This window comes from Oreochromis niloticus, linkage group LG2 (genome assembly GCF_001858045.2).
Source record: "Oreochromis niloticus isolate F11D_XX linkage group LG2, O_niloticus_UMD_NMBU, whole genome shotgun sequence".
In the NCBI taxonomy this organism is placed as follows: domain Eukaryota; kingdom Metazoa; phylum Chordata; class Actinopteri; order Cichliformes; family Cichlidae; genus Oreochromis; species Oreochromis niloticus.
Genome location: NC_031966.2, coordinates 20,607,536 through 20,631,176, shown reverse-complemented (window position 1 = coordinate 20,631,176; position 23,641 = coordinate 20,607,536). Strand labels below are relative to the sequence as shown.

At 41.4% G+C, this 23,641-nt stretch overlaps 2 protein-coding genes across 2 annotated transcripts; both read left to right on the top strand.

The window, feature by feature from the left end:
• Positions 1-1,109: 1,109 nt before the first annotated feature.
• Positions 1,110-6,605, top strand: trmt112 (tRNA methyltransferase activator subunit 11-2). Its single transcript, XM_003444602.5, has 4 exons — positions 1,110-1,310; positions 4,738-4,839; positions 5,381-5,473; positions 6,205-6,605. Exons 1-4 carry the CDS (start codon positions 1,236-1,238, stop codon positions 6,304-6,306), a joined length of 372 nt encoding a protein of 123 aa, XP_003444650.1. The 5' UTR covers positions 1,110-1,235; the 3' UTR covers positions 6,307-6,605.
• A 1,461-nt stretch (positions 6,606-8,066) lies between these two features.
• Positions 8,067-21,801, top strand: tgfb5 (transforming growth factor, beta 5). The gene is made up of 7 exons (XM_003444603.5): positions 8,067-10,332; positions 12,867-13,030; positions 13,176-13,308; positions 13,400-13,510; positions 15,081-15,261; positions 15,641-15,794; positions 18,339-21,801. The coding sequence occupies exons 1-7, from the start codon at positions 9,975-9,977 to the stop codon at positions 18,495-18,497; spliced, it is 1,260 nt and encodes a 419-aa protein (XP_003444651.1). The 5' UTR covers positions 8,067-9,974; the 3' UTR covers positions 18,498-21,801.
• The last annotated feature ends 1,840 nt before the right edge of the window (positions 21,802-23,641 follow it).

Sequence of the window (23,641 nt, the reverse complement as noted above, 5' to 3'; positions counted from 1 at the left end):
TGTTGTTGCTGTACAGTTTGTATACTATGGCATTTCAGGAACTTACTTGTAATTACTTACATCCAAAATGAGGGCTGGTATCTTCACTTGTTTAAAAAAGGTAAGACTCAAACTAACTCAATCTTGAGCTGCTGCAGTAATTAAACCTTTAAGTATGTACTGGTGCATCAATAATTATATTGCAAATCCTGAGTATTGATAATATTTTTATAAAATATACTGAGAATAGTGCATTTGCATATTTTTTTTTTTTAACTTTTTTAACTTTAATCTCTTTCATTACTTTTTTCTCTGATAATCTTTGTGCATGTTGCGTGATGAAAGGGTTATTACAAAAAAAATCACACTTTTTAATTTTTTACACTAAATACATAATGGGCGATTCTATAGTTGGAGGAAAATTTAGACTTCAAAAATTATAAAAAGAACAAAAGGCAGAGAGAAACTCTGTAATTTTCTATTATGTGTTTAAGAAAAACAAACGTTTATAGAAATAAAGGAAGGAAACTTTTAAAATTCATGTGTCTTTAGTTACAGTGACACGGTGAAGACTGGTAAAATACAAAATATGTCAAAGAGGACTAACCTTTGGTCTACCTATGGTGTTCATGTCACTTTCTCTTGTTCATCTCTCTGGTTTGTCTCCTCCGGTTCCAGGCTAAATAGGTGTGACCGAAATCTACAAAATAAAGGATATATAAATTTCGCTGCCAAAAAACTGATTTTTCAGAAACTTGCAGTGCAAAATTACTGTTATGTAAAATATATTAAAAATATATCAAAATACGTTAATATTATTTAACATATTTAAACTGGTTGGATCATTATAACAAACGTGTCAAAAAAACAAAAAACAAAGAAAAGATGGAATTATAACTTACTTTCTAATTTGACCTGCAGTTTGGTACTGCAGAAGTAGGAACAAGAGGGAAAAAAACAAAAAAGAGGGGTGTTCAAAAGCTACTTTATATATTACATATTTTGGAAACATTTTTTGTATAATTTATACGACAAATATTTGTTTTAGTGTTTTTGTGGTGCAGAAAATGTGCCTTTATTTAAAAAATACCCCTAATAATAAATTAAAAGCCACTAGGAATCAACGGAAGCTTCGGGAATCTTTTACGCGACGTACCACCGTCACTTCCGGTGCACATGTAAACGCCGCAGCGTGGTTTACGTGTAGCTGTCAGAGTGTTCGCAGTTTTCTGGCTTTTTAGCGCCTGTTTGTAAACATGAAGCTCCTCACGCACAACATGTTGACGTCTCACGTGAAAGGGGTCACCAAGGGATACCCACTGCTCATCAAGGTAACCGCGAAACACCTGGACAGCAGCTAATTCTAAAACACCAGAGCTCACCGAGCTTATCGCGACACACGTTTCTGCTAACGCCGAGTTCTAGTGTTTAGGTTTGATTTATGCAGCAGCAGTTCACAGTTCGCTTTATACTGTAAGGCTGAGACGTCCAGGATGAGAGAGAAACCCAAACAATCAGATGTTTCCCTCTGAGCTGCATTTGGCAACAGTGGGAAGGAAGAACTCCCTTTTAGTAGGAAGAGACCTTCGGGAGATCCAGGCTCAGGGAAGGGCAGCCGTCTGTTGTTTCTCTGCGGTTTTTACGGCTAATATCTTTGCTATTTTGGTAAACAGGTTCTAAACTACATGATTTATGAAGGGGCCATATATAAAATGAAGAAAATACGTTTATAGTGTGGTTATATTATATTTGTTGCATTTTCTACTGACCTCTTGGGCAGCTCTCTCATTAAAAAAAAGACATTTTTAATGTCAGGGAGCGCTTTTACCTCGATAAGAATATGGAAAAGTAACTTGATAGGCTTGGTAAGGCTTGATATTGTTATAGGTCAAAAAGTAATTAAGAACAGTTTAAATACCAACACGAATCCAGGAACAGTTGGCAGGGTCAGGAGTAAGAGGAGAGTAATAAAGGGAGAGTACAGAGAGACAAGGACAAAACCCACACTATCAGAGAGAGAAAACAAAACTTAATGACATCAATTAGTGGGATAAAATGTGAGGAGAGTGGAAATAATCCGAGCCTATTGCAGCATAACCTGATCCAGCTCCAGCTATAATCTTCATGATGATGAGAGGTTTTAAGCCCTAATCGTAAAGGTAGTCAGTATACAGGGAGTGCAGAATTATTAGGCAAGTTGTATTTTTGAGGAATAATTTTATTATTGAACAACAACCATGTTCTCAATGAACCCAAAAAACTCATTAATATCAAAGCTGAATGTTTTTGGAAGTAGTTTTTAGTTTTAGCTATTTTAGGGGGATATCTGTGTGTGCAGGTGACTATTACTGTGCATAATTATTAGGCAACTTAAAAAACAAATATACCCATTTCAATTATTTATTTTTGCCAGTGAAACCAATATAACATCTCCACATTCACAAATATACATTTCTGACATTCAAAAACAAAACAAAAACAAATCAGCGACCAATATAGCCACCTTTCTTTGCAAGGACACTCAAAAGCCTGCCATCCATGGATTCTGTCAGTGTTTCGATCTGTTCACCATCAACATTGCGTGCAGCAGCAACCACAGCCTCCCAGACACTGTTCAGAGAGGTGTACTGTTTTCCCTCCTTGTAAATCTCACATTTGATGATGGACCACAGGTTCTCAATGGGGTTCAGATCAGGTGAACAAGGAGGCCATGTCATTAGTTTTTCTTCTTTTATACCCTTTCTTGCCAGCCACGCTGTGGAGTACTTGGACGCGTGTGATGGAGCATTGTCCTGCATGAAAATCATGTTTTTCTTGAAGGATGCAGACTTCTTCCTGTACCACTGCTTGAAGAAGGTGTCTTCCAGAAACTGGCAGTAGGACTGGGAGTTGAGCTTGACTCCATCCTCAACCCGAAAAGGCCCCACAAGCTCATCTTTGATGATACCAGCCCAAACCAGTACTCCACCTCCACCTTGCTGGCGTCTGAGTCGGACTGGAGCTCTCTGCCCTTTACCAATCCAGCCACGGGCCCATCCATCTGGCCCATCAAGACTCACTCTCATTTCATCAGTCCATAAAACCTTAGAAAAATCAGTCTTGAGCTATTTCTTGGCCCAGTCTTGACGTTTCAGCTTGTGTGTCTTGTTCAGTGGTGGTCGTCTTTCAGCCTTTCTTACCTTGGCCATGTCTCTGAGTATTGCACACCTTGTGCTTTTGGGCACTCCAGTGATGTTGCAGCTCTGAAATATGGCCAAACTGGTGGCAAGTGGCATCTTGGCAGCTGCACGCTTGACTTTTCTCAGTTCATGGGCAGTTATTTTGCGCCTTGGTTTTTCCACACGCTTCTTGCGACCCTGTTGACTATTTTGAATGAAACGCTTGATTGTTCGATGATCACGCTTCAGAAGCTTTGCAATTTTAAGACTGCTGCATCCCTCTGCAAGATATCTCACTATTTTTGACTTTTCTGAGCCTGTCAAGTCCTTCTTTTGACCCATTTTGCCAAAGGAAAGGAAGTTGCCTAATAATTATGCACACCTGATATAGGGTGTTGATGTCATTAGACCACACCCCTTCTCATTACAGAGATGCACATCACCTAATATGCTTAATTGGTAGTAGGGTTTCGAGCCTATACAGCTTGGAGTAAGACAACATGCATGAAGAGGATGATGTGGACAAAATACTCATTTGCCTAATAATTCTGCACTCCCTGTAGTGCTGAAGGCTCTGCCATTTTTTCTCCTGCAAACTCCAGGAACCAGAAGTCAGCCTGCGCTCTGAGAGCCAAGTGCTCGCATGGGATGAAATGGCACTATAAGATCACTACTGGGTATTCCACAGTCAGATGTATTGGCAAGAAATTAAGTCTGTTATTTAAGTTTTAATAGTTGATACTGCAGCTTTATCACCACACATCCAGACTCAAGGAGTTTCTTTTGCAGAGCCTTCATACTGATCTGAGATCAGTTACACTTACATACATACACAAATTTAGTTTGTTCACACGGGTTTACACTTAATTGGTGTTAAGCCTTTGTAAACCTACACAGGTTTTATGTTTTTATCTATATATATAAAACGAAATGTGCTGTACAAATAAAATTGCCATTACACGCAGTAACAGTTGCTGAATCACTGAAATGCACTTTACACTGAGCGTTTTATCATGTTGTCTAATTTGTGCTTGTGTGAATCGTGTGTGACTGTATATACTTTTTTATGCACCAGATGGCAGGGCAGCGCTCCTAATGTCACTGTAACCTCTGCGTCAGTGACAATAAAGCTTAATTCTAATTTTATTCTTGTGAAATCCGGTGTGAGATTTTAAGAAGTAGTCACGATTAATTAAAAATATTTTTTTCCTGTTACACACACGACAGAGTGGTTGATAGTTACTGCTGCTGTTTACCCCATAAACATCTTTTATTTTTATTTATTTATTTTCATATACAGTTAAATGTAAAATAGCACAGCAGAAATTTGGATATTATCTCAGGGGAATGTTGAAGATGGTTACATTGTACATCAGCTGTGTAACATTTCACTGAAAACAAGTATATAATTGCGTCAAACATTAAAATGTTTCTCATCTATAATTATTGATGGGTTGCATTTAAACCCTTGCCTATTGCCAGCAGTAACATGCTTGCAATAGGCAAATATGCACATCTGGTCTTGTGTGACATCACGCATGCGTGTTTTGAATGAGTGGTAATACTGAACTTTTTAAACTCGTGCGTCTCTGTTGCGCAGGCCACTGAGGTGAAGGTGAATGAGGTGGAGTTTAACCCTCAGTTTGTCAGCCGGATGATCCCCAAACTGGAGTGGGGCGCTCTGGTCCACGCAGCGGAGGAGGTGAGTCAGACATCACCGACTTTCATTGTTGATGCTAAACTGGCTGTATTGGGGTGTGAGTTTGAATGGATGAATGTTTAATGGACTGGCTACCTGTTCAGGTTGTGTCCTGCCCCTCACTGTTTGTTGGGATGGGCTCCAGTGAACCTGAGCTGGATGAGTGGTTAAGAAAATGATTCAAAGTGGCATAAAAAGAAAAAGAGAACTAATATTCGGTGAGCACCCTTTGCCTTGAAAGTAACATCAGTGCTCGGCACGCTTGCTTCTTAAGATGAATAATAAGGGAGGTTGTTTGAGTGTGTGTGGATTTCTTCTCCCTTTTCATGTGACCACAGGCTGAATAAGGTTATTTTTTATGACTCTGGCTTTTATGTATGAGGTTGTTGTCTCGCTACGCCTTCCTGGTGATACTGCATCAATCTAATTGATTCATAAAGCGTCACAGGACTTGTGTTTATAAAAAAATGCTCCACAGTAAACTAGATCACTGGGGTGCATGTTGTAACGTAAACACCCAATGCAATCCTTTCTCTCTCTGCAGCTGGGTCATCGGCAGGACCTGCCAGGCGAGCTGGTGCAGGACTTCGAGAAAAACGAAGACTTCCTGAAGAAAGTGCACCGAGTGCTGTTAGAGGTAAATGGCTCCAAGATGCCAATTTTACCCCCCCTGTCTCTTCAAGGTCACTGTGGAAGTGACCTCAAAGGCAAAAACACCAAAACATCAGTGTCTTTAGTGGGCACGACTAGAAGAAATCTGTGAAATTTAGATTTGCCAGCTGTTTGTGGGTAATCAACACTGATACTACTCTGTCTACAAAATGCGACTGCTGCGTTAAAATCTTTCAAGCTGGCTTTATATGTGTAAAAATGCTTGACACTAACATCGGGCTGATACTTCATCTAACTTTAAGCCCCTTAGGCCACAGAGCCTGTCATTCACTCTTCTTCTTGACTGGCTGACAAAACTACAGCACAACCAGGAGCAGCCCACTCACACTGCTACCTGGTGACAGTAAAACATCTACAACATGTGTACATACAGTTCACAAACACAGTACCATAAACACCTGGGACATAAATCATTTGGATAATATTCTTGAAGATCAAGTTATTTGTACTTTTACACTTTCAGTGTATTTTCATTTCAACTTTAGTCCTAATTTTAATTTCAGGTGGTGTTAAAAGGGTTTTAAAATGCCTTAAACCTGCTTATACTTGTGTACACCCAGTAAAATCACCCTGTAAAATCATGTAAAATCATCACCTCAGTCCAGCACCATGGAGTGTGTTTGAGAGCGTGATAATGTGTGTGTATTTTGCACTATGGTGCCACCTAGTGGTGACTTCTTGTCCGTTGCGTTGTAGGTGGAGGTGATAGAGGGCTGTCTGCAGTGCCCTGAATCAGGACGGGAGTTCCCGATCTCCAAAGGAATCCCCAACATGCTGCTGAATGAAGACGAGGTGTAGATGGCACCGCCGCGGTTCCCATTCACCTCCTCACCCCTAAACTGTGTTTCTGACTCTGGATTGCGTGCATTCAGAGACAGGCTGGACTCTGGCCAGAGTTGGAAAACGGGCCACTGGTTTGATTGTAGTTGTGGCATCTGAACAGCCGATGCTGCCGGTGGAGAAGATTTGACGATTAACAGATGGAAACGTTCCCTGAGAGTAACCCCCAGTGGTTTTATCTGTATTTATTTTTGTAACTGTTTTGACTCCTTTCTTTTTTTTCCTTTTTCAATAAAACTGTCCAGATTTTCATGACAGCCAGAGTCATTAGTGGAAAATATGGATTCAGTTATATGCTAAAATATAACCCGGAGAGGCTGGCTCTGAACCCCATGCTGCCTTCTGCTGAGGGCCAGATGACGTGGCAGTGGCTTGTCTATATTTGGCTTTGAGGAAAAAGAGGCAGAAACGGCAGGCAGGCAGGCTGGAAGTTGTTTTTGAGGAAGTCTTTCTATTTTTTTTTCTTTTTTTTTTTGTCCTTGAAGCCACATATTACAGCTCTCATGCACGCACACACACACACAGAGTCAGACACAGACAGAGAAAACACCCCACCTGGGCATGCTCCTCTGATCTGACATGGTCCGTGATGTGTCTGATCTTCGTAAGGTCGCTGACAGGAGGATTTGAGCGCCATGTTGACTAATTAGGCGTCTTTCATCGCCTTCTTTCTGATGTGAAGCGGCAGCAGTCAAGTTGGAGCAGGAGCCTGTTTGTTCGCAGGCGCTGTTATCATTTTTAGAAACACTGCCAGGACAGACGATGAAGGGGGAGGTTGCCCTGACCAGAAGCCTAAAGGCAGCCTGAGTCTCTCCTACCTTTTCCTTCTACTTACAGCAATTACAGGCCTCCACCCGCAACTATAATAACGGTATAATGGGATGGCAGCAGAGCAGCAATAAAAGCCACCCCTGACAGATTAATAGTCCTCTCTGAGTTAGGAGCTGTAATTAACAATGAGACCGAAGAGGAACAGAGAGAAAAGTAAGGCGCTAGATTGAAAGCTTAAAGAGATAAAGATTTTTTTTTTTAAAGCGGGGGATCGACTGCCTTTGGAGTGATTTAATAAAATTCGGAGTAAGCCTTTAGAGTCTCTGCATGAACAAGTCAAAGCCTGAAATCACACCCAGCCTAAAGCTGCATTTTGAAATCAGCATTTTTGTGTTGCATAAATATTTAAAAGAGGTTTCACATTTTGTGAAATGGGCCTTTTAGCAGAAATCGATACCACTCTCATCTGGCTCTACTGGCAGGTGACAAATGGCCATCAACAGGAGCGCTGAAACTCATAAACTTACAGTTTTTATTGTTGGATTATTGATCGTCAGGATCTGTGGGTTTCTGGAGACATAGCTTGAGAATACTGCAGTGGTGGATCACAGCTTTTCTAATCTAAACTTTGCATTTCCCTTTTAGTATTTTTGATACTGCTGTACGCAGGGCTTCTGGACTTTACTGCATTTTCAAAGGTTTTTAGGAATAATTGATTGAAGGCGTCAGAGCCCAGTGATGTTTCACTCTGTGAGTCACAGACTGGCATTTAACTCCTTGCATGCACTCACATCTTTAGGTACACCTGTCCAGCTGTTTGTTAATGCAAATAGTTATTTAATGAATCACATGGCAGAAACACAATGCATTTAATATGAAAGAATGAGGAAGAAAGGTGATTTAAGTGACTTTGAACATCCTGGATCCATCCTGCTGTGCATCAACAGTTCAGGCTGCTGGTGGTGTAATGGTGTTGGGGGTATTCTCTTGGCACACTTTGGGCACTTTGAATGTTGTATAGACATTACAGCATACCTGAGTATTGTTTCTGACCATGTCCATCTGTTTACAACCCATCTTCTGATGGCTGCTTCCAGAAGGCTCACAAACTGTTTTCTTGAAAATGACGACTTCTCTGTGATCAAATGGCCTCCGCGGTCACCAGATCTCAATCCAACACAGCACTTTTGGGATGTCCTGGAACAGGATTCATATTATGGATGTGCAACTGACAAATCAGCAGCAACTGTGTGATGCTGTCACGTCAACATGGACCAAAATCTCTGAGTAAGGTTTCCAGCACCTTGTAGAATCTTTGCTTCGAAGAATTAAGGCAGCTCTGCAGACAAAAGGTGGTCTAACATGGTACTAACGCAGCGTATCTAACAAAGTGGCAGGTGTATACTATAAACATGTATAATTTGGCTATTTTACACATATTAAGCAAAGGTAATGTAAAGATTTAGTTCCTCAAATGCCGAGCTACTCCTCTGGAGCGGTTTAGTTGTGGGGAGAGGGTGGTGAATTTTTGTGGAGAAAATAATTGCAAAATGTGCAGCTATGTGTGTGTGCCTCTTCTGGAGGGAGGAAGATGGTTTTTACCTACATAATAATACACTGCATTCACTCTGGTGGCATCCCGCCCCACCATCACCACCACCACCATCCCTCCCTCCCTTCCAGCCTCCTTCTCTCTCTGTCTCAGTCTCAGAGTTTCTCACAGAGGATCTGCAGAATAATGGAGTCACATCCTGCAGCAGGTCTCTGTGTCTTCAGCAGAGCTTTCAGCCCAGCGTTCACCAGGCTGGAACTCATTTAATTTGGGATCTGCAGGTCACTGTAAAGTTTCCTCTCTTTTTTTTTTTTTTTTTTTAACTCACAGCACAAGGACTTCTTTCTTATGTTTTCTGCGTCATGTCTTTTTACGTCGTCTGACTTTTTCCGTGTTTAGATGTTTATATGAGGGGTTTAACAGGCCCACCGTGTTTTTTCCAACATAAATCACATTTTTTTCTACGTTTCAGTACAGCCCGCTCACTGTTTACCTATAACGGGGAATGGGAGGACCTCACTAGGTTTTTCAAGTTGTAGCTAGATTCTCTGGAAGCGGATATGGGACAGTCTTTTGCTCCACACATGGGTGTTTCGGGGGTGAAGGCACGGGAGCTGTGTTGCTTTCGGTAAAGTGCGCCGCTCAGGTTGTTGTTTGAAGGATTTGCGACATGGGCTGAGCTCTTGTGACGACTCTGTTCTCCTGAAAGCTGTTCGCGTATCCGAGGATGGACGGCGGAAAACGGAGATAACGTTTTAACTTTCCGGACAGACTTGTTAAAAAACGCCACCTTTACACGAAGAGAGCGCGCGCACGCCGGCAAGGGACACCAGAGCTCTCCGAGCGCACCAGACTGGACCTGAAGAGTCACGAGAAATTTCCAATCACTTAATTTTTACAGTGTTTTGTTGCAGTTTTATATTTTTCTTTTTAAATTAAAACAGCCGTTTTTTCTTAGATGCAGTAAGTTAAATGTAGATGTTAAAGAATAAATAATGCGTCCTTGTGTGTTTGGTGCTTGGCGCATCTATGAAAATGTTATAAAACTACAAAATCAGAAGTGTGAAGTCAGCAGATGCGGTTTTCCTTTTTTACATGACGCGGTTTTGACCAAAATAACACATTAGAGCTGGATTTTTAAAAATAGTTTATTGATCTAAGTTAGGAAGGCTCTGGTTTCACCCTCAGTCTCGCAGTTTAAATCATTTTACGCACACGTTTCTGCGCGCTTGGTTTGGAGACGCAGCTTGTTAGTCAGAGCCCACGGCGCTGAATTATCTCCGTCCTCGCACCTCCCCGGACAATGTGGCTTCCCCGCCTCGCGCTGCTGCTGCTGCTCCGGTTCTCCGGTGTATTCCTCGTGGAGGGCTTCAACACCTGCCAGTCCATCAACCTGGACGCGCAGAAGTCTCGACGCATCGAGGCGGTGCGCGGTCAGATCCTCAGCAAGCTCCGCATCCGCAGCCCTCCAGATGACGACGACGAGCCACCACCGAGCTCGGTGCCCCCGGAGGTCATGCTGCTGTACAACAGCACGCGGGAGCTGCTGAAGGAGCGCGCGCGCCAGGCAGAGTCCGCGTGCGAGCGCGAAAGCAGCGAGGAGGACTACTACGCCAAAGAGGTGCAGAGGATCGACATGCTGCCCCCCCGCACCGACACAAGTGAGTCCTGACAGGGGTTCTCAATGTGTGGCCCGCGGTCCCCAGTGGTCACCTTAGAAGAATTAAAGTATGTACTAGTTTGAAACGTCTGAATATTTCCCATCCGGGTAAAACAAACACAGATGCCTCTATTCGCTGTTGTTGAGCGTTGATTATGTAACTGAATCTCAGTGAATTACAGTGATTACAATGTTGCCATGTTTTATTTTCCTTTTTTAACTCTTAAACATCAAGTCAGGTGTGTGTTTTCCCCACATGAGAGATTTATTTAAACCTCCTCAGGTCCTGCATCCTCATATGGGGCATCACATTCGGCTTTTCTGCACTTCATGCTTTATTCTAAATCCCAAACAAGAGTTATTTATTAAAGCACCACCCCATACACTGAATTTTGTATTAATCTTCCTCTATAATTAGAATTGAGTGAAGGGACTGAACAGTCCCTCCACCCATATCATAGCAGCAGTGGCTGATAATTATTTAAGTTAAAAAACAAAACGATTTTCTGACTGCTGATGGATTAGTAGCCCTTGAATATTGTATTTGATTTTGTGAGTCTGTCTCTGATTAACCTGTTTGGTTTGGTAGTTCAGTCTCCTAACTAAGCTTTATAAACTACCTGCTTTTATAAACTTTAACTACATATATAGCAGGTTCTCTGTGCACCATTTATTATCAGTTTATATAAATATTTGTAATAAGTTCTAACACAAAAAGAGCTGAAAGCAGCAAGTGTGACACTTTTAATTAATTTATATCTTTTGCCAACTACTGTAACTTATAGTACTGTGCAAAAGTCCTGAGCCACCCTTCAGTTCCTTATATTTTACTTGGGGGGGAAAGTATTTATTCTAATGTGCTTGAAAATCAATATTTGCTATCACCACTTTATTCTTAACTCTTTTCGTCAAGCTTTCTTTTTATTTCTTTAAGCAGTCTTCAGGTAAGCTTCTCAGGGATCCTTGAAATACATTCAAAGATCTTGTTTGGATGTTGGCTGTCTTTTGCTCTGTTGTCTGTTGAGATGATCCCACGCTGGTTCAATTATGCTGAGGTCTGATTTGGATCCATCACTCCATGAGACCTGTTGCCACTGAATTTCAGTCCAGTTCTTTCATAATTTTGTACAGCTCAGCCTTTTTTCCATGTTTCCCTTCCTTTAAATGACTGCCTGACAGCCACCCTTCCACTGAGACTATTTCTGATGAGGCTACAGTGAACAGCAGATGGATCACCTGAAGGTCCAGGTCCATCTCTCAGGTCCTATGTCAGGCTGGATTTTTTCCTGTCCTGCAGACAGATTGTAGACCTGCTGTCTTTTGTCTTCCACTTGTCCAATTTCCTTAGTTTTTCAAGGACACGCTGCACAGCTTGCTGAGATAGGCCAACTAATAGCTCTTTGGAAAAGCATCTTGTTGTTGCGAAAATGCTATTTTATGCCTGTTAAACTGTGTTATGTTTGAGAAATTTAACAAAATAAATGTGATTAAATGATGTGTTTTTGTGTCAGGCTGGTAGTAACAAAGTGCCTAAAGATACCATTTAAAAATGTCTGTTCCCTAAGTCCTCTGTTATGTGTAGACACAGCACTGGTTCATCCCTTGACTAAAGTCATTTTATTACACTAGAATGATTCATAGGCCAGTGTTAAATGGCTCAACATATTAAAAAAACATTTCCCTGAAAACAGTCAGGCACAAGGACTGGAAATGAGAAAAAAAAAGTGTCCAAAAAAAGACCTCCAGAAAAGACCACTGTAAAAAAATACATAAAGTCTGGCTCCTTGGAAGTAAATATAAAGAAATGAGGGGTGGATCAACACATTTGTAAAGTACATTTAAGACATTTTGTGTAATTATGATAGTTTTTTTTAATGTGTCGGTTTAACAGTTTATTGGCATTCACACCTGTATTTATAGTTCTTGATAAATACAACAGAATAACAACACTGTAGTCTGCTGTAAACCACATGCTTAATAGGGGGACCTAAAAGGAGAAGCATTAGTAGTAGTCAGTAAGAAGTTTCTGGCTGTTTTAAATCATAGCTACTGCTGTGAGACACTGTACTACTGCACATCCCATCTTCTAAAAACTAAAAACTACCCCAGATGTGCCCCTGAGTAATGCACTCTGCTTTCCTGCCCCATCAGAGCAGTTTCATGGAGTCGATCCACCAGCTGTGGAAACAAAACTCGGTGTGTTGATGGATCTTATTTGGAAGATTTGAAGATTAATGGTGCTGCTGATACTACATGGTGCATAATTGTATAACTGTCTAGGTGTTTGGGGATGTTTCACACAGGAAACCCATGAGCACAACAATCAGCCATATATTAAACATAAGGCCCGACACATTTAGTCTCTTTACCAAAACCTATAATTTGGGTTCAAGACGCTCATCAGCAGTAATTACGTCCGAGACAATCAGTCCCACAGTGCAGTTTTAACCCATAGTATAAATACAGCATTGTGTGAAGGCACGAGATGTTGTTGGAGCATTAGTCATCCACAGTGCTTTGTTTTGCTCCCTCAAGATGCGGTGCAGCCAACAGCACCCAGCCCCCACTACAGAGTCGTCCACTTTGACGTCAGCGGAGTCGACCTGACTAACAGCACTCTGGTCAAGGCTGAGTTCAGGATCTTCAGAGCCCCCAACCCACAGGCCCGGGCCTCGGAGCAGAGAGTGGAGCTCTATCAGGTATATCCATTGTTCTCAGTGAGCGACAGTTTGATTTGATCTTAAAGTCCGAAGATTGTTATTTATAATTCAACCCAACACAGAAACATCTCTTATGTGTCGATGAGACGGTGATCTAGCTCCTTCTGTGTGTTTGTTGTCTCAGCTGCTAAAGCCGGATGAAGACAGCACATCCACTCAGCGTTACATCGACTCGCGCACCGTTCAGCCAAAAGTCAAAGGAGCCTGGATCTCTATGGAGGTCACAGAGACTGTAAAGGACTGGGTGTCAGATCCAGGTGAGCTTCAGCACCAGCGAGTCGTTACCAGCTTGCACTGCGATCCATACATCAGTGTTTGCACATCTCTTTCCCTTCTTCCCCCCCATAGAGAATAATCTTGGCCTGAAGCTGGGCGTCCACTGTCCCTGCTGCACCTTCGTCCCATCCACCAACAACATCGTTCCCAACAAGAGTGAGGAGCTGGAGGCCCTGTTTGCTGGTCTGTTGCAGTCTTTTATGATAGAAAGACTTTATAATCATGCATTTATGTGCACTGCAGATGCCGCTAAAAGCATTCTAGTCCAGGAAACTGAGATTAAAGGGACCCAGTGATGATGATGATGCCCTTTATTCTGTCATATAAATTGTTAAAAAGGTAGATGCAGAAGTAGTCCATGTGAGACTAAATTTCAGGCTTTAGACTAATTTAAATATTTCAGTTTTGCTGCTTATGCCTCTGAGTGACGTCAGCGAGACATGCTGTCCCTGATATGGTCCTCCGAGTCACACAGAAGCCCCGCCCACCCGCTGTTCAACTGTTTCTGAGGGGCAGCAAATCAGGAGGAGGAGAAGAGCCAAAATGGCTTGTTTCATTTGTTTGCTTCATTTTGTTACTGATTATGTCCTTAAAATCAGCACAGTCAGCCTCGTTGCGCAGATGCTGTTTTTTAGATGGCTGTTTGGGATTCATCGTTAGTTGTACTGCAGCTACGTGAGATTGTTTTTCACAAGAACAACTAAGCAAGACAGCCAGCATGCCAGCAAGACTTAAGAAACTTCAGTTGTGTCTTGGCAGTCTTTTGAGTTGCGAAATGCAAAGTTCACAGATTTGGAAGAGTTGAAGATTTATGAGCGCAGCAAAAAAAATAAGATTAAAAAAAAATCCAGCAGGTCACAAAAAAGTGAACATAAATAACAAAAATGATTTATGAATCCCTCACACACTATCGTACAGGAATAATGGAAAAACTGTTCCTCCACACAGTGATACTACTGAATACCAGACTGTCTGTGTTGCTTCATTTAGGCCCCCAAATTATGGCACTTTCCTCAGGACTTACTCTCAACTGAGCCAAGTCAGGTTTTTGCACACGTGGGGGAAAAGAAATTCAACTTGTGATACTGATGTAAGACAAGCAGGGGCTTGTTTTGAGCGCTCTGGCTCCTGTAGCTCAGAAAGAGTGAAGAAAAAAAAAGATCCATGAAGTCAGACAAAGAGTCAGACCATCGTTCCTGCTGTAGGAAACATCTGGTTTACATATTACTTCTGTCATATTTGTTCAATGACATTCAAAATGTGCACAAGAACATTAGTTCTGCTGCCTTCTTAGAAAAACAGAGTCTTTAGAGGGTAAGAATCAAAGCGGTGACGGCGCCTTTCACTGACAGATTCAGTAGTTATTGCTGCGTATGAAAAAACACATTTTCTGGCACTCACACCGGAGCTGGCTGACTAACTTTAAAAACATCATGCACACACTTTTCTGCCCTTTTAACAGTGCATTTACTTGGAATTTAAATATATTTGGATTAAAAATATGCTTAAAAAAAGTGTGAACTAAATGCCTCGGCCTGGGAGAAAGACAGTGTGGAGTTTTGGGAGGGGCAGCAGTCACCGCTGCAAAATGAAAGCATGAGAAATGAAAATAAGATTAGAGTATTGCACAAACCATAGGAATTAAATCACATTAGCTTTGAAACAAAGCGACGTCCGCCCACAGACTCTGGTGGAAGACAGAAAGTTTTAGTTTTTAATCCTAAAAAAATAATAATAATTCCTCCTTCTGTAGGCGTGGATGATGAGCGGCTCCGTCAGATGAGGAAGCCCGGTCAGGTGAAAGGACAGGCAGACTTCAGCACCAAGACGCCACACCTCATCCTCACCCTGCTGCCCAGCGACAGAGTGGATAACCCGGCCAGGAAAAACCGCAAGAAGAGGGCGGCCGCCATCGACACCTCAACCTGCTCCCGGTAGGCCGCCGACCAGCCGCTCGTGTGGTGGTTTAGTGTGACAGCGCTGACGCTCCTCCAAGATTTGTAGTTTTGTAATTCTGAAATCTAGTTGTGGGGAGCACTTGGTTTCATTTTGTTTTTCTCCTCGTGACCCACTTTGCAGACAATTGCGCGGCAAAACTAACAGCGCTGACCCTGTGTTTAGACTGCAGGCCAGCGGGCATGCAGCGTTTTATTTAGACTACCTCACGCTGCAGGGGAAAACTCTGGCAGCCCTGCATAGTTATTACCATGTGATGGTTGGTTCTTCGATGGTGACCTGTGGTAATTTTCCCATGACACTGAAGAGAAGGGTGGGAGCTGAACTACATATTGTGTGTGTGTGTGTGTGTCTCAGTGGCTCGGACCAGGGCTGCTGCCTGCGCTCGCTCTACATCGACTTCAGGCGTGACCTCAACTGGAAGTGGATCCACGAGCCAAAAGGTTACAAAGCCAACTTCTGTGCCGGCAACTGTCCTTACCTCTGGAGCGCCAACAACCACTACAACATGGTGAGTCTCAGGGGTCAAAAGGTCACCTGGCTACTAACCCAATCTGTTTAATCTTTGTTGTTCTTTCTTATAAATTTTGCCATAAAGACTTTTAATAATCAATATTTTTTTTAACAAAATAGGAATTCTGGTTAGTTAACAGCTGACATTTGACATGTTTTGCTTTTGCTAAGAAAAAATGTCTTTAAGTCCGTTAAATTATAAATAATAATAATATGATAATAAGATTAGTATATGTGCAGGTAATCTCTGTGAACCAAAATATAGGGGATACTCCTAATATACAGCTATGGATGTAAGCACGGAAGCCCCACCCACCTGCAGTTTAAAGCTTCTGTTTGCAAGGGACAGCCAATCAGAAGAAAGCTGGGTTAAAGTGGTGGTTCTCAAACTGTGGGACAGGCCACACCCGTGGGGCACAGAGCCACTGCAGGTGGGATTGTTATTTTCAACTCACATTTTTATTTATTGTTAATGAGTAATAAAAAAAATGTGGGTGTGTGGAGTGAAGTTAAAGAGGCGGATGCCAGGAAAAGTTTGAGAACCACTGGCTTAAAGGGAGAACAGCAAAAACAGCTGGGAGGGGCTGCACCGAGGCCCAGCATGAGGTAAATAAGGATTATTTTGAAGTGGGAATCATGCAAAGCTACACTAGTGCATAGTAGCTGGAATTAAACTTAATCTGTGCCCTTAATAGAACAGAATTGGTAAAGGCAGTTTTTGGGCTTGTTACTAATTAGCCGAGTCCATGTGTGGATACCTCGATATTAGCAGCTTCCCATATCTCACGAGACCCTAGTTCAGACTAATAACTTAGATTACCTTCTCCAGTAGGACAAATGTGTTCTTTTTTTCCAACTTATATTTCTTTCCAATTTGGAGATTCATGACCTTTAGTGCTGAATATTTTGAATGGAAACAGTGACAGACTTCTCGGTGCTGAGACACGGCCAAATTATATAAACAGAAAACATCTGTGATTGTCAGAAAAATCTGAGCAGCTCCTCCTCAGCCCGTCTGCTAAAATACTCTGGTTTGGACCGAACTCCAATCAACGCTCGGCCTGACGTTAATGTACAGAAAGTCTGAAATGCAGGCGACATTTTCCCGTAAGTGAGCCCTGAGCGCACTGTTTGCGGCAGCTAAACACCACTGGTTAACCCCAGCATCATAAATGGGCTGACACCTCACAGAAGCCTGTTAAAGAGCACATAGGTTTATGCAACACAGCTGGCCCGTCTCACTCAGCGAAGGGCTTGGCCTGTAGCCTCACTGACTCTCACCTTTCTTGTACTTCACTTTAATATAGATGTGTTGAATTTCACATTTATTTTCGACTTAAATTTGCAGCAATTACACATTTTGCTGCTGTCAAAATGTGGCTTTCGTTTAAGGTAGTTTGGCCGCTTTTGCTGTGCATGTTAAAGTATTTTGGAGAAACTGACAGGATGTACTTAAAGAAGTCAAAGTTGATTTGATTGCTATAGAATTACTTAGAGCTCCCCCACATAAAATGCACAGAAAGCTACATTTTAATGTCTGAATATGAAGATTTAAAGCTAAAAAACTGACCTGGTAGGAATTAAACTAAAAGTTGGATAAGTGAGGGAAATGTAGAGAATCTGGAAAACCAGCATTCAAATTTATTTTTAAACTGCAGTAAAACAGGAAGATATGAATCTTAGTGAGTTAGCTTTATACGTGCTGTTTATCTGGTTTTTACCAGTAAGCAGAAACAGGAACCTTTTGTTATGCTTAGCTAAACTAACAGCTGCTGATATTAGAGTGCCATTGAACTCTAACTCTAAATAAGCCAATTTCCCAAAATGTCAAACTAAGATTGAAGAGTTGCCAACACATTTTTAAAAAGCACCAAAATAATCATGCAAAATGACCATAGACTGTATTTAAAAGATAGAGGTAGCCACTGGGTTTAGCATTATGGCCACCATAATCTTTAACCTGAGTGTTAGTCGCTTCATTTAGGTGCATTCAAAGACTGTATGGGTGCACTCAGACACAGATACTAGAGAGATGCTAATTAGCACTAAAAAATAAAAGCATTGTAGAATTTTACTCCCTAAAACTGTAGCAGAGACCTATTAGTCTTATTAGAATCATATTATTTGTCAGTTATTTGCATTAAAAAGCTCCAAAAGGCACCAACACCTCAAACACCAACTCAAGTTAGCAGAGGTAAGACCAAGTAGGCACTAAATGGTCACTCAGACCTGTAACTGCAATCCTTAATACAATGAAACAGGTGAGTTATGAAAAAAAAATCATGTCCACACAGATGTTACAAAGGGTAAATTATTTAAAGAGACCTAAACAGCTTTTTAAACCTGGGAGTCTGTGGGGATTGGCTCATTTGTGGCCATTAGATGGACTGCCGTTTCTGGCACTTACCACATTGGCTTCGTTTTTCAGCCCTGCTTAAACTTGGGCTGAACTTCACACTTTTCAGCATGTTCATTCATCACTCACAGCACTAAACTTTGGATAAATTACTCTAACATCTGCTCATTTCTGTTCCCGGGTCAGATTCTGCCCCTCTACAACAAGCTGAACCCCGAGGCCTCCGCCACACCCTGCTGCGTTCCTCAGGACCTGGAGCCCCTCACTATCATGTACTTCATAGGCCGCACACCGCGTGTTGAGCAGCTCTCTAACATGGTTGTGAAATCCTGCAAGTGCCGCTGAGGGAGGCAGACAGACTGAATTCAGGACCAAAGCTACAAACTGCTTCTCTCAGGGGGGGACACACTGATCCTCTGTTCATTAAGCTTCGCACCTCAGACTCATGAGATGTTATTTTTTTAATGCTACATGACTCCAGTATCAGGATTTTGCTTCCAAACTTCTCCTCTTCACGCTCTGGAACTTTCTGTTTGACTGGAACACTGTAAATACGGCAACACGGCTCTATTAAACCTGTACTTGGATATTAAAATGAAACGGGGGCTGCTGTGCGCCTGCTGCATGAAAAGGATTCTTTTTATCGGGAGTTTGATTCCCCCTCCGTCGTTCTCGTGCGGCCGTGGGCAGCGAGGGCAAAGCTGACATGTTTGCTTTAGGTTTGAAGGTGTTGATGGGAGGGAGGCGGTGTGGAAAGGTTTGCAGGCTGACTGAGATCTTTAGGCGAAGGAGGCCGGGAACAGATAGAAAAGAGAGAGAGGAGCTGTGTCCAGGCAGAGGCCCCCGCCAGCTCTCTGCGGTCCCGGGCTGAAATCTGCCCGGCGTAAACAGGATGTGAAAGATTTCCAGACACCGACCCGACCACTCACGGAACGCCAGATTTAAACGCTCCCCTCATCTCCGCTGTCGCACTCTCTCTCTCTCCCTCTCTCTCTGGTGCTCAAAGTTCTGGGATTTGTGGTGGGAGGAGAGAGGGAGAAAAGAGAGGCTTTGAAAATGAGACGTGGGATGATAGGGCTGTATTTGGAAAAGCTGCAAGTTTGGAAGGTGGTATTTTGCAGCCTTAGCAAATTTGTAACTATTCGGGTCTGGCTCAAACGTTTCATAATCGCACTCTCATGCTCCTCTGGTGAATGTGCCTTCATTATCTTTATGTAAAAAGCTGTTGACTCATTGCTGAGGTTGTATTTTGTCATACCTATGTTTATCATCGCTCAGAGTCTCTCGCTCTCTCTCTCTACAGCCGAGTATTCACATTGACCACTTTTGATAGAATGTCTAAAAGCTGAAAATAAATTTTAAAAAAAACATCCCCAGGGCTCATTTTAAATATAGACTCTCTGGTATGCCAGTGGTTTGTGTGTGAGAGCGAGACAGACAGCAACTGGGTGCGCGTGCGTGTGCACGTCTGCACTGTGTATGTGTGTGAATGTAGCTAGTGAGGTCATGCGTGATAGCACAGAAGTCATTCCTGAGGTTTTATTGTGAATTTTATTGTGATTGTGTCTGAAAACAACAACAAAACAAACATCTGCAGCAGATGTTCTCTCTGTGACTTTGCTTAAATGTATGGGTGCATGTGTTTTGAAAACCTGCTTGACAATAAAGTTTTAGCTGAATAGGAAGCGGTCCAGTACGAGGCTGTGACAACAACATCCAGTTATAGAAGTATTAAGCGCGCCAGTGGTTTTTATACTCTCACTGGTGTTACGCCACAGGAAATATCGCCTGCAATAAAATCGTGTAACTGGATACTTCAAACAATATTCTGGTCAACACTTTAAGGAAGTGCTGTTGTAAAAAAGAAAAGAAAAAAAGTGCACATGATAGATCTTAGAGATTAGCTCATAGATACCTGAATGTTTCACTTCAGGTGGATTAAATTAAACTTTTCTCTCCCCAGGTTGGCGTAAGTGCTTTTTCTTCACCGCTTTATTCAACGAATCCATTTATTTACTTCAAAGTTTACACATTGTGCTCATTCCCAGATTTATACTTTTACTAGAGTAACTTTGCATAAGTCTCAGTTAAAAATAATCCTTATTTATCTGACACTGGGTCTGATTTTATCGTGCCTGAAAAAAGCTGTTTTAAGACTGTCTTCTGATTGACTGTCCCTCACGAATAGAGGGTTTAAACAGGACTCACAGTGACATCATGCAGAGTCAAAATGAGAAAAAAAATGTCTGGAACTTGGTGTTTAGCGCAGGGTGAAGCTGGGCTTTTGGCTCACAGGGATTACTTGCACATAGATATACGGACAGAAGCACTGAGCCACCGACACATTACTTCTACAGGAGCTGCTCGGCTGTGGAAATCCATGCCAAGAAACTTCCGGTGCACAATTTTTTGTGCCAATGATAATGTCAGAGGAGGTTTTGAGCTCTGCAGTTATTGAGTCAGCAGAGCGTTGGTGGTTCAGCATTTGCTGACCCCGCTCTGGATCTTTGCGTGGTCTGTAACTTCATAGCTGAACTGCTGTGGTTTCGAAACGTTTCCAGTTTGCAGTAACACCGCTTACGGTTGATCATGGAAAATGCTGGAGGGAAGAAATTTCACAAACTTGACTCATTTTAGAGGTGGCATCCAATTACAGCACCACGCTGGAATTCAGTGACCTCTTTAGAGCGACCCATTTTTTCCTGAATGTTAATAAAGGCAGACTGCGTGGCTATATGCTGGATTTTGTACATGTGAATTCAAAGATTAAGAGGCGTGGCCCACTATTTTTATTCATATAGTCTACTCTGACTTCACTGTTTTAAACTCTGGATGTGAGCATCCAGCACTTTAACAGTGTATATGACAGATAATAAGGAGATATAAGGAGTATAAGCATAACAGGTCCCCTTAAATTTTCTTAAAACAGCAAAGTGAGCTGTTTTCAGAATATTTTGAATGACTTGTAAGAATTAGAGGTGGGTGGATCAATCCAAATATCGATAGTATCGATACCAACATTAGTATTGGTATCGGAACGATACTAGCATGATTGGATCGATACTTTGCTTTTATCCTTCAAGTTTAGTATGTAGCCCGCTGAACTGTGTTAATTATTTCTTTGGAAAAAATAAACCTCAAACATGCATTTTAAAAAATGTCCGAACCTTTTTGTGTGCTTCAGAGACAGAAAAATTTACATTCCAGGTCTCCAAAAACCCAGATTCAAAACACATGAAAAACTTAAAGGTGTGTTAACTAATTATTGTGGAAAGTAACAATCACAGTGATATAGCGGTGATTAAAATGTGTTCAGAATTTGCAAATTGAGAATTCATCTCATAAGTCCTGGCACACTACTCTCCCCCAATTAACTGCCTGAATGACTTAAAAACATTGGTACTGATATCGGCAATACTGGCCCTGTATTTATTTGGTATTGGATTGATACCAACATTTGTAATGTGGCACAGGACTACTGTGAATGAGGCAAAGTGTGAATGTTGAATGTTTTTGTTGAAATGTCCAGGCAAGTATATACATGTTAAATGACAAGATATATGTGTTCAAATAGCGTCAATTAACACACAACGTCAGGTTTTTTATTTCTATATGATAATTCTTCATAATTAAACAATAAGAACAAGTAGTCTGATGTCCTGTAATCATTATGAAGCTATAATTTGAAATACAGTAACACTTTTTGTACAAAGTATCGGATCAGTATCATCCATGACACAATGAATTTTACTTGGTATCGGTTTGGAAAGGAAATCAGTGGTATTGCACATCACTAGTATGAATGTGACCGTTTTGCATAACATGAAATCTACTTTAAATTCCCAGAAATATTACCAGACATGACTAATAACCCTGCACTGACCACAAGATCAACACTCAGCAGAAGAATAACTGAGACATTTTAACCCTAAAACCCTTGTTTCTCTTTCCTGAACCGAATGGTTTCTGTCATATTTCAGGCTGTTTCCAGAACAAAACGACTAGGTTTTGTTCTGGAAACAGCCAGTTAGTGAGACTACCACTGGAAAAACCCAGAGCCTGTTCTAATGGTTGTCAAACCACATCTTTATTCATTAAGGGTACAGAGGAGGTCGTCAGATGTCATCTTTATGGGGGCGGAGCGATAACCCTCTAAAGCCTGACCTGTGAAATAATTGCCAGAAAATTCTAATATTTGAACCGTCTAAATAAAAATTTAATATTAATTTGCATGTATATAATTTGTATCATATTTGCTAATTTTTGTGTAATTAAAGATTTATTGTGCTATTTAATTTGTTTTTTCAAGGGGGGGAAATAACACTGATGATGTAGACGTCTCAAAAACTTACAAAATCTCATCAAATATAATGTACTTGGTGTTACAGGGTTAAAAGTAAAAGGATCAATTCCACAATGAAAAAAAATAAAATAAAAAAAATGGTGAAGAATTCAATCAAATCTGAAGAGTTTCCTAAATATTGGACTGACTCTTAATCAGCTAATTTTTTTTTTTATAGTCCCCAGCAGCAGTCCTTGTAATAATTTGTTCTCTTCATAGTATAAAGAAAAGTCTAATGAAATCATTCTTATTAGAATTTATTAGAATATATTTTTGAGCAAAAATAAATTAAAAAGTCTGTTTTTCTCATTTTCTTTTTTTTATGTCTGTGTTTAAATGTTAGGCATTAATAGCATTGACAGCACTAATGCTTTTTCCTTTAATGTATTAATCCATGTGTTTATTAGCCTACATATAGGCTATATTTATAATTTGTGTCATTACTCACACACATAAACAGCCTACTGAGCCAGAGAGTTATTTATCTAGAGGCTGGCACTCTGTTTAATCAGAATTAAAACAAACAAACAACTGAAGTCAGCTTTTTTATTTACACTTTATAAATATAGATATATATAGTGTAAGAAATAAATTATCGCACAGTCAAAGGCCCTTGATTCATCCAGTTTCTCAAAGGCAAGCATCTAAAACCCAAATCTGCCTGCATGGCTGGATGCTGCTGCACGGAGACGATGTTTTTGGTGAACTGACCCTTTAATGTCCTTTAATGCGGTGTGGTTTAAATCCCAGCTGTAAAGTAGCTTAAAGAGATACAAACTGTTCTAGAGGCATTACAATAAAATTGTTTTTCTGAGCAGCAGTGAGAAACAGCTTCACTCTGTGTGTGTGTGTGTGTGTGTGTGTGTGTGTGTGTGTGTGTGTGTGTGTGTGTGTGTGTGTGTGTGTGTGTGTGTGTGTGTGTGTATGTTTTGGGGTGTCAGTCCTCGAGCTGTGGTGAGCCTCCCTCCCCCCTGAGTAAACTAGCCCCAGCATCTGTTAGTCTTTTCCACTTAACTACCCCTTGCTAAATCCAACCTGTACTTATCCCACGGTAGAGCGCCTTGCTCCGTCTCACATCGAGTCCCGCTGTCCTTGAGAAAGACGTCTGTTGTGGATGTCGACCCCTGCCCACACACACACACACACA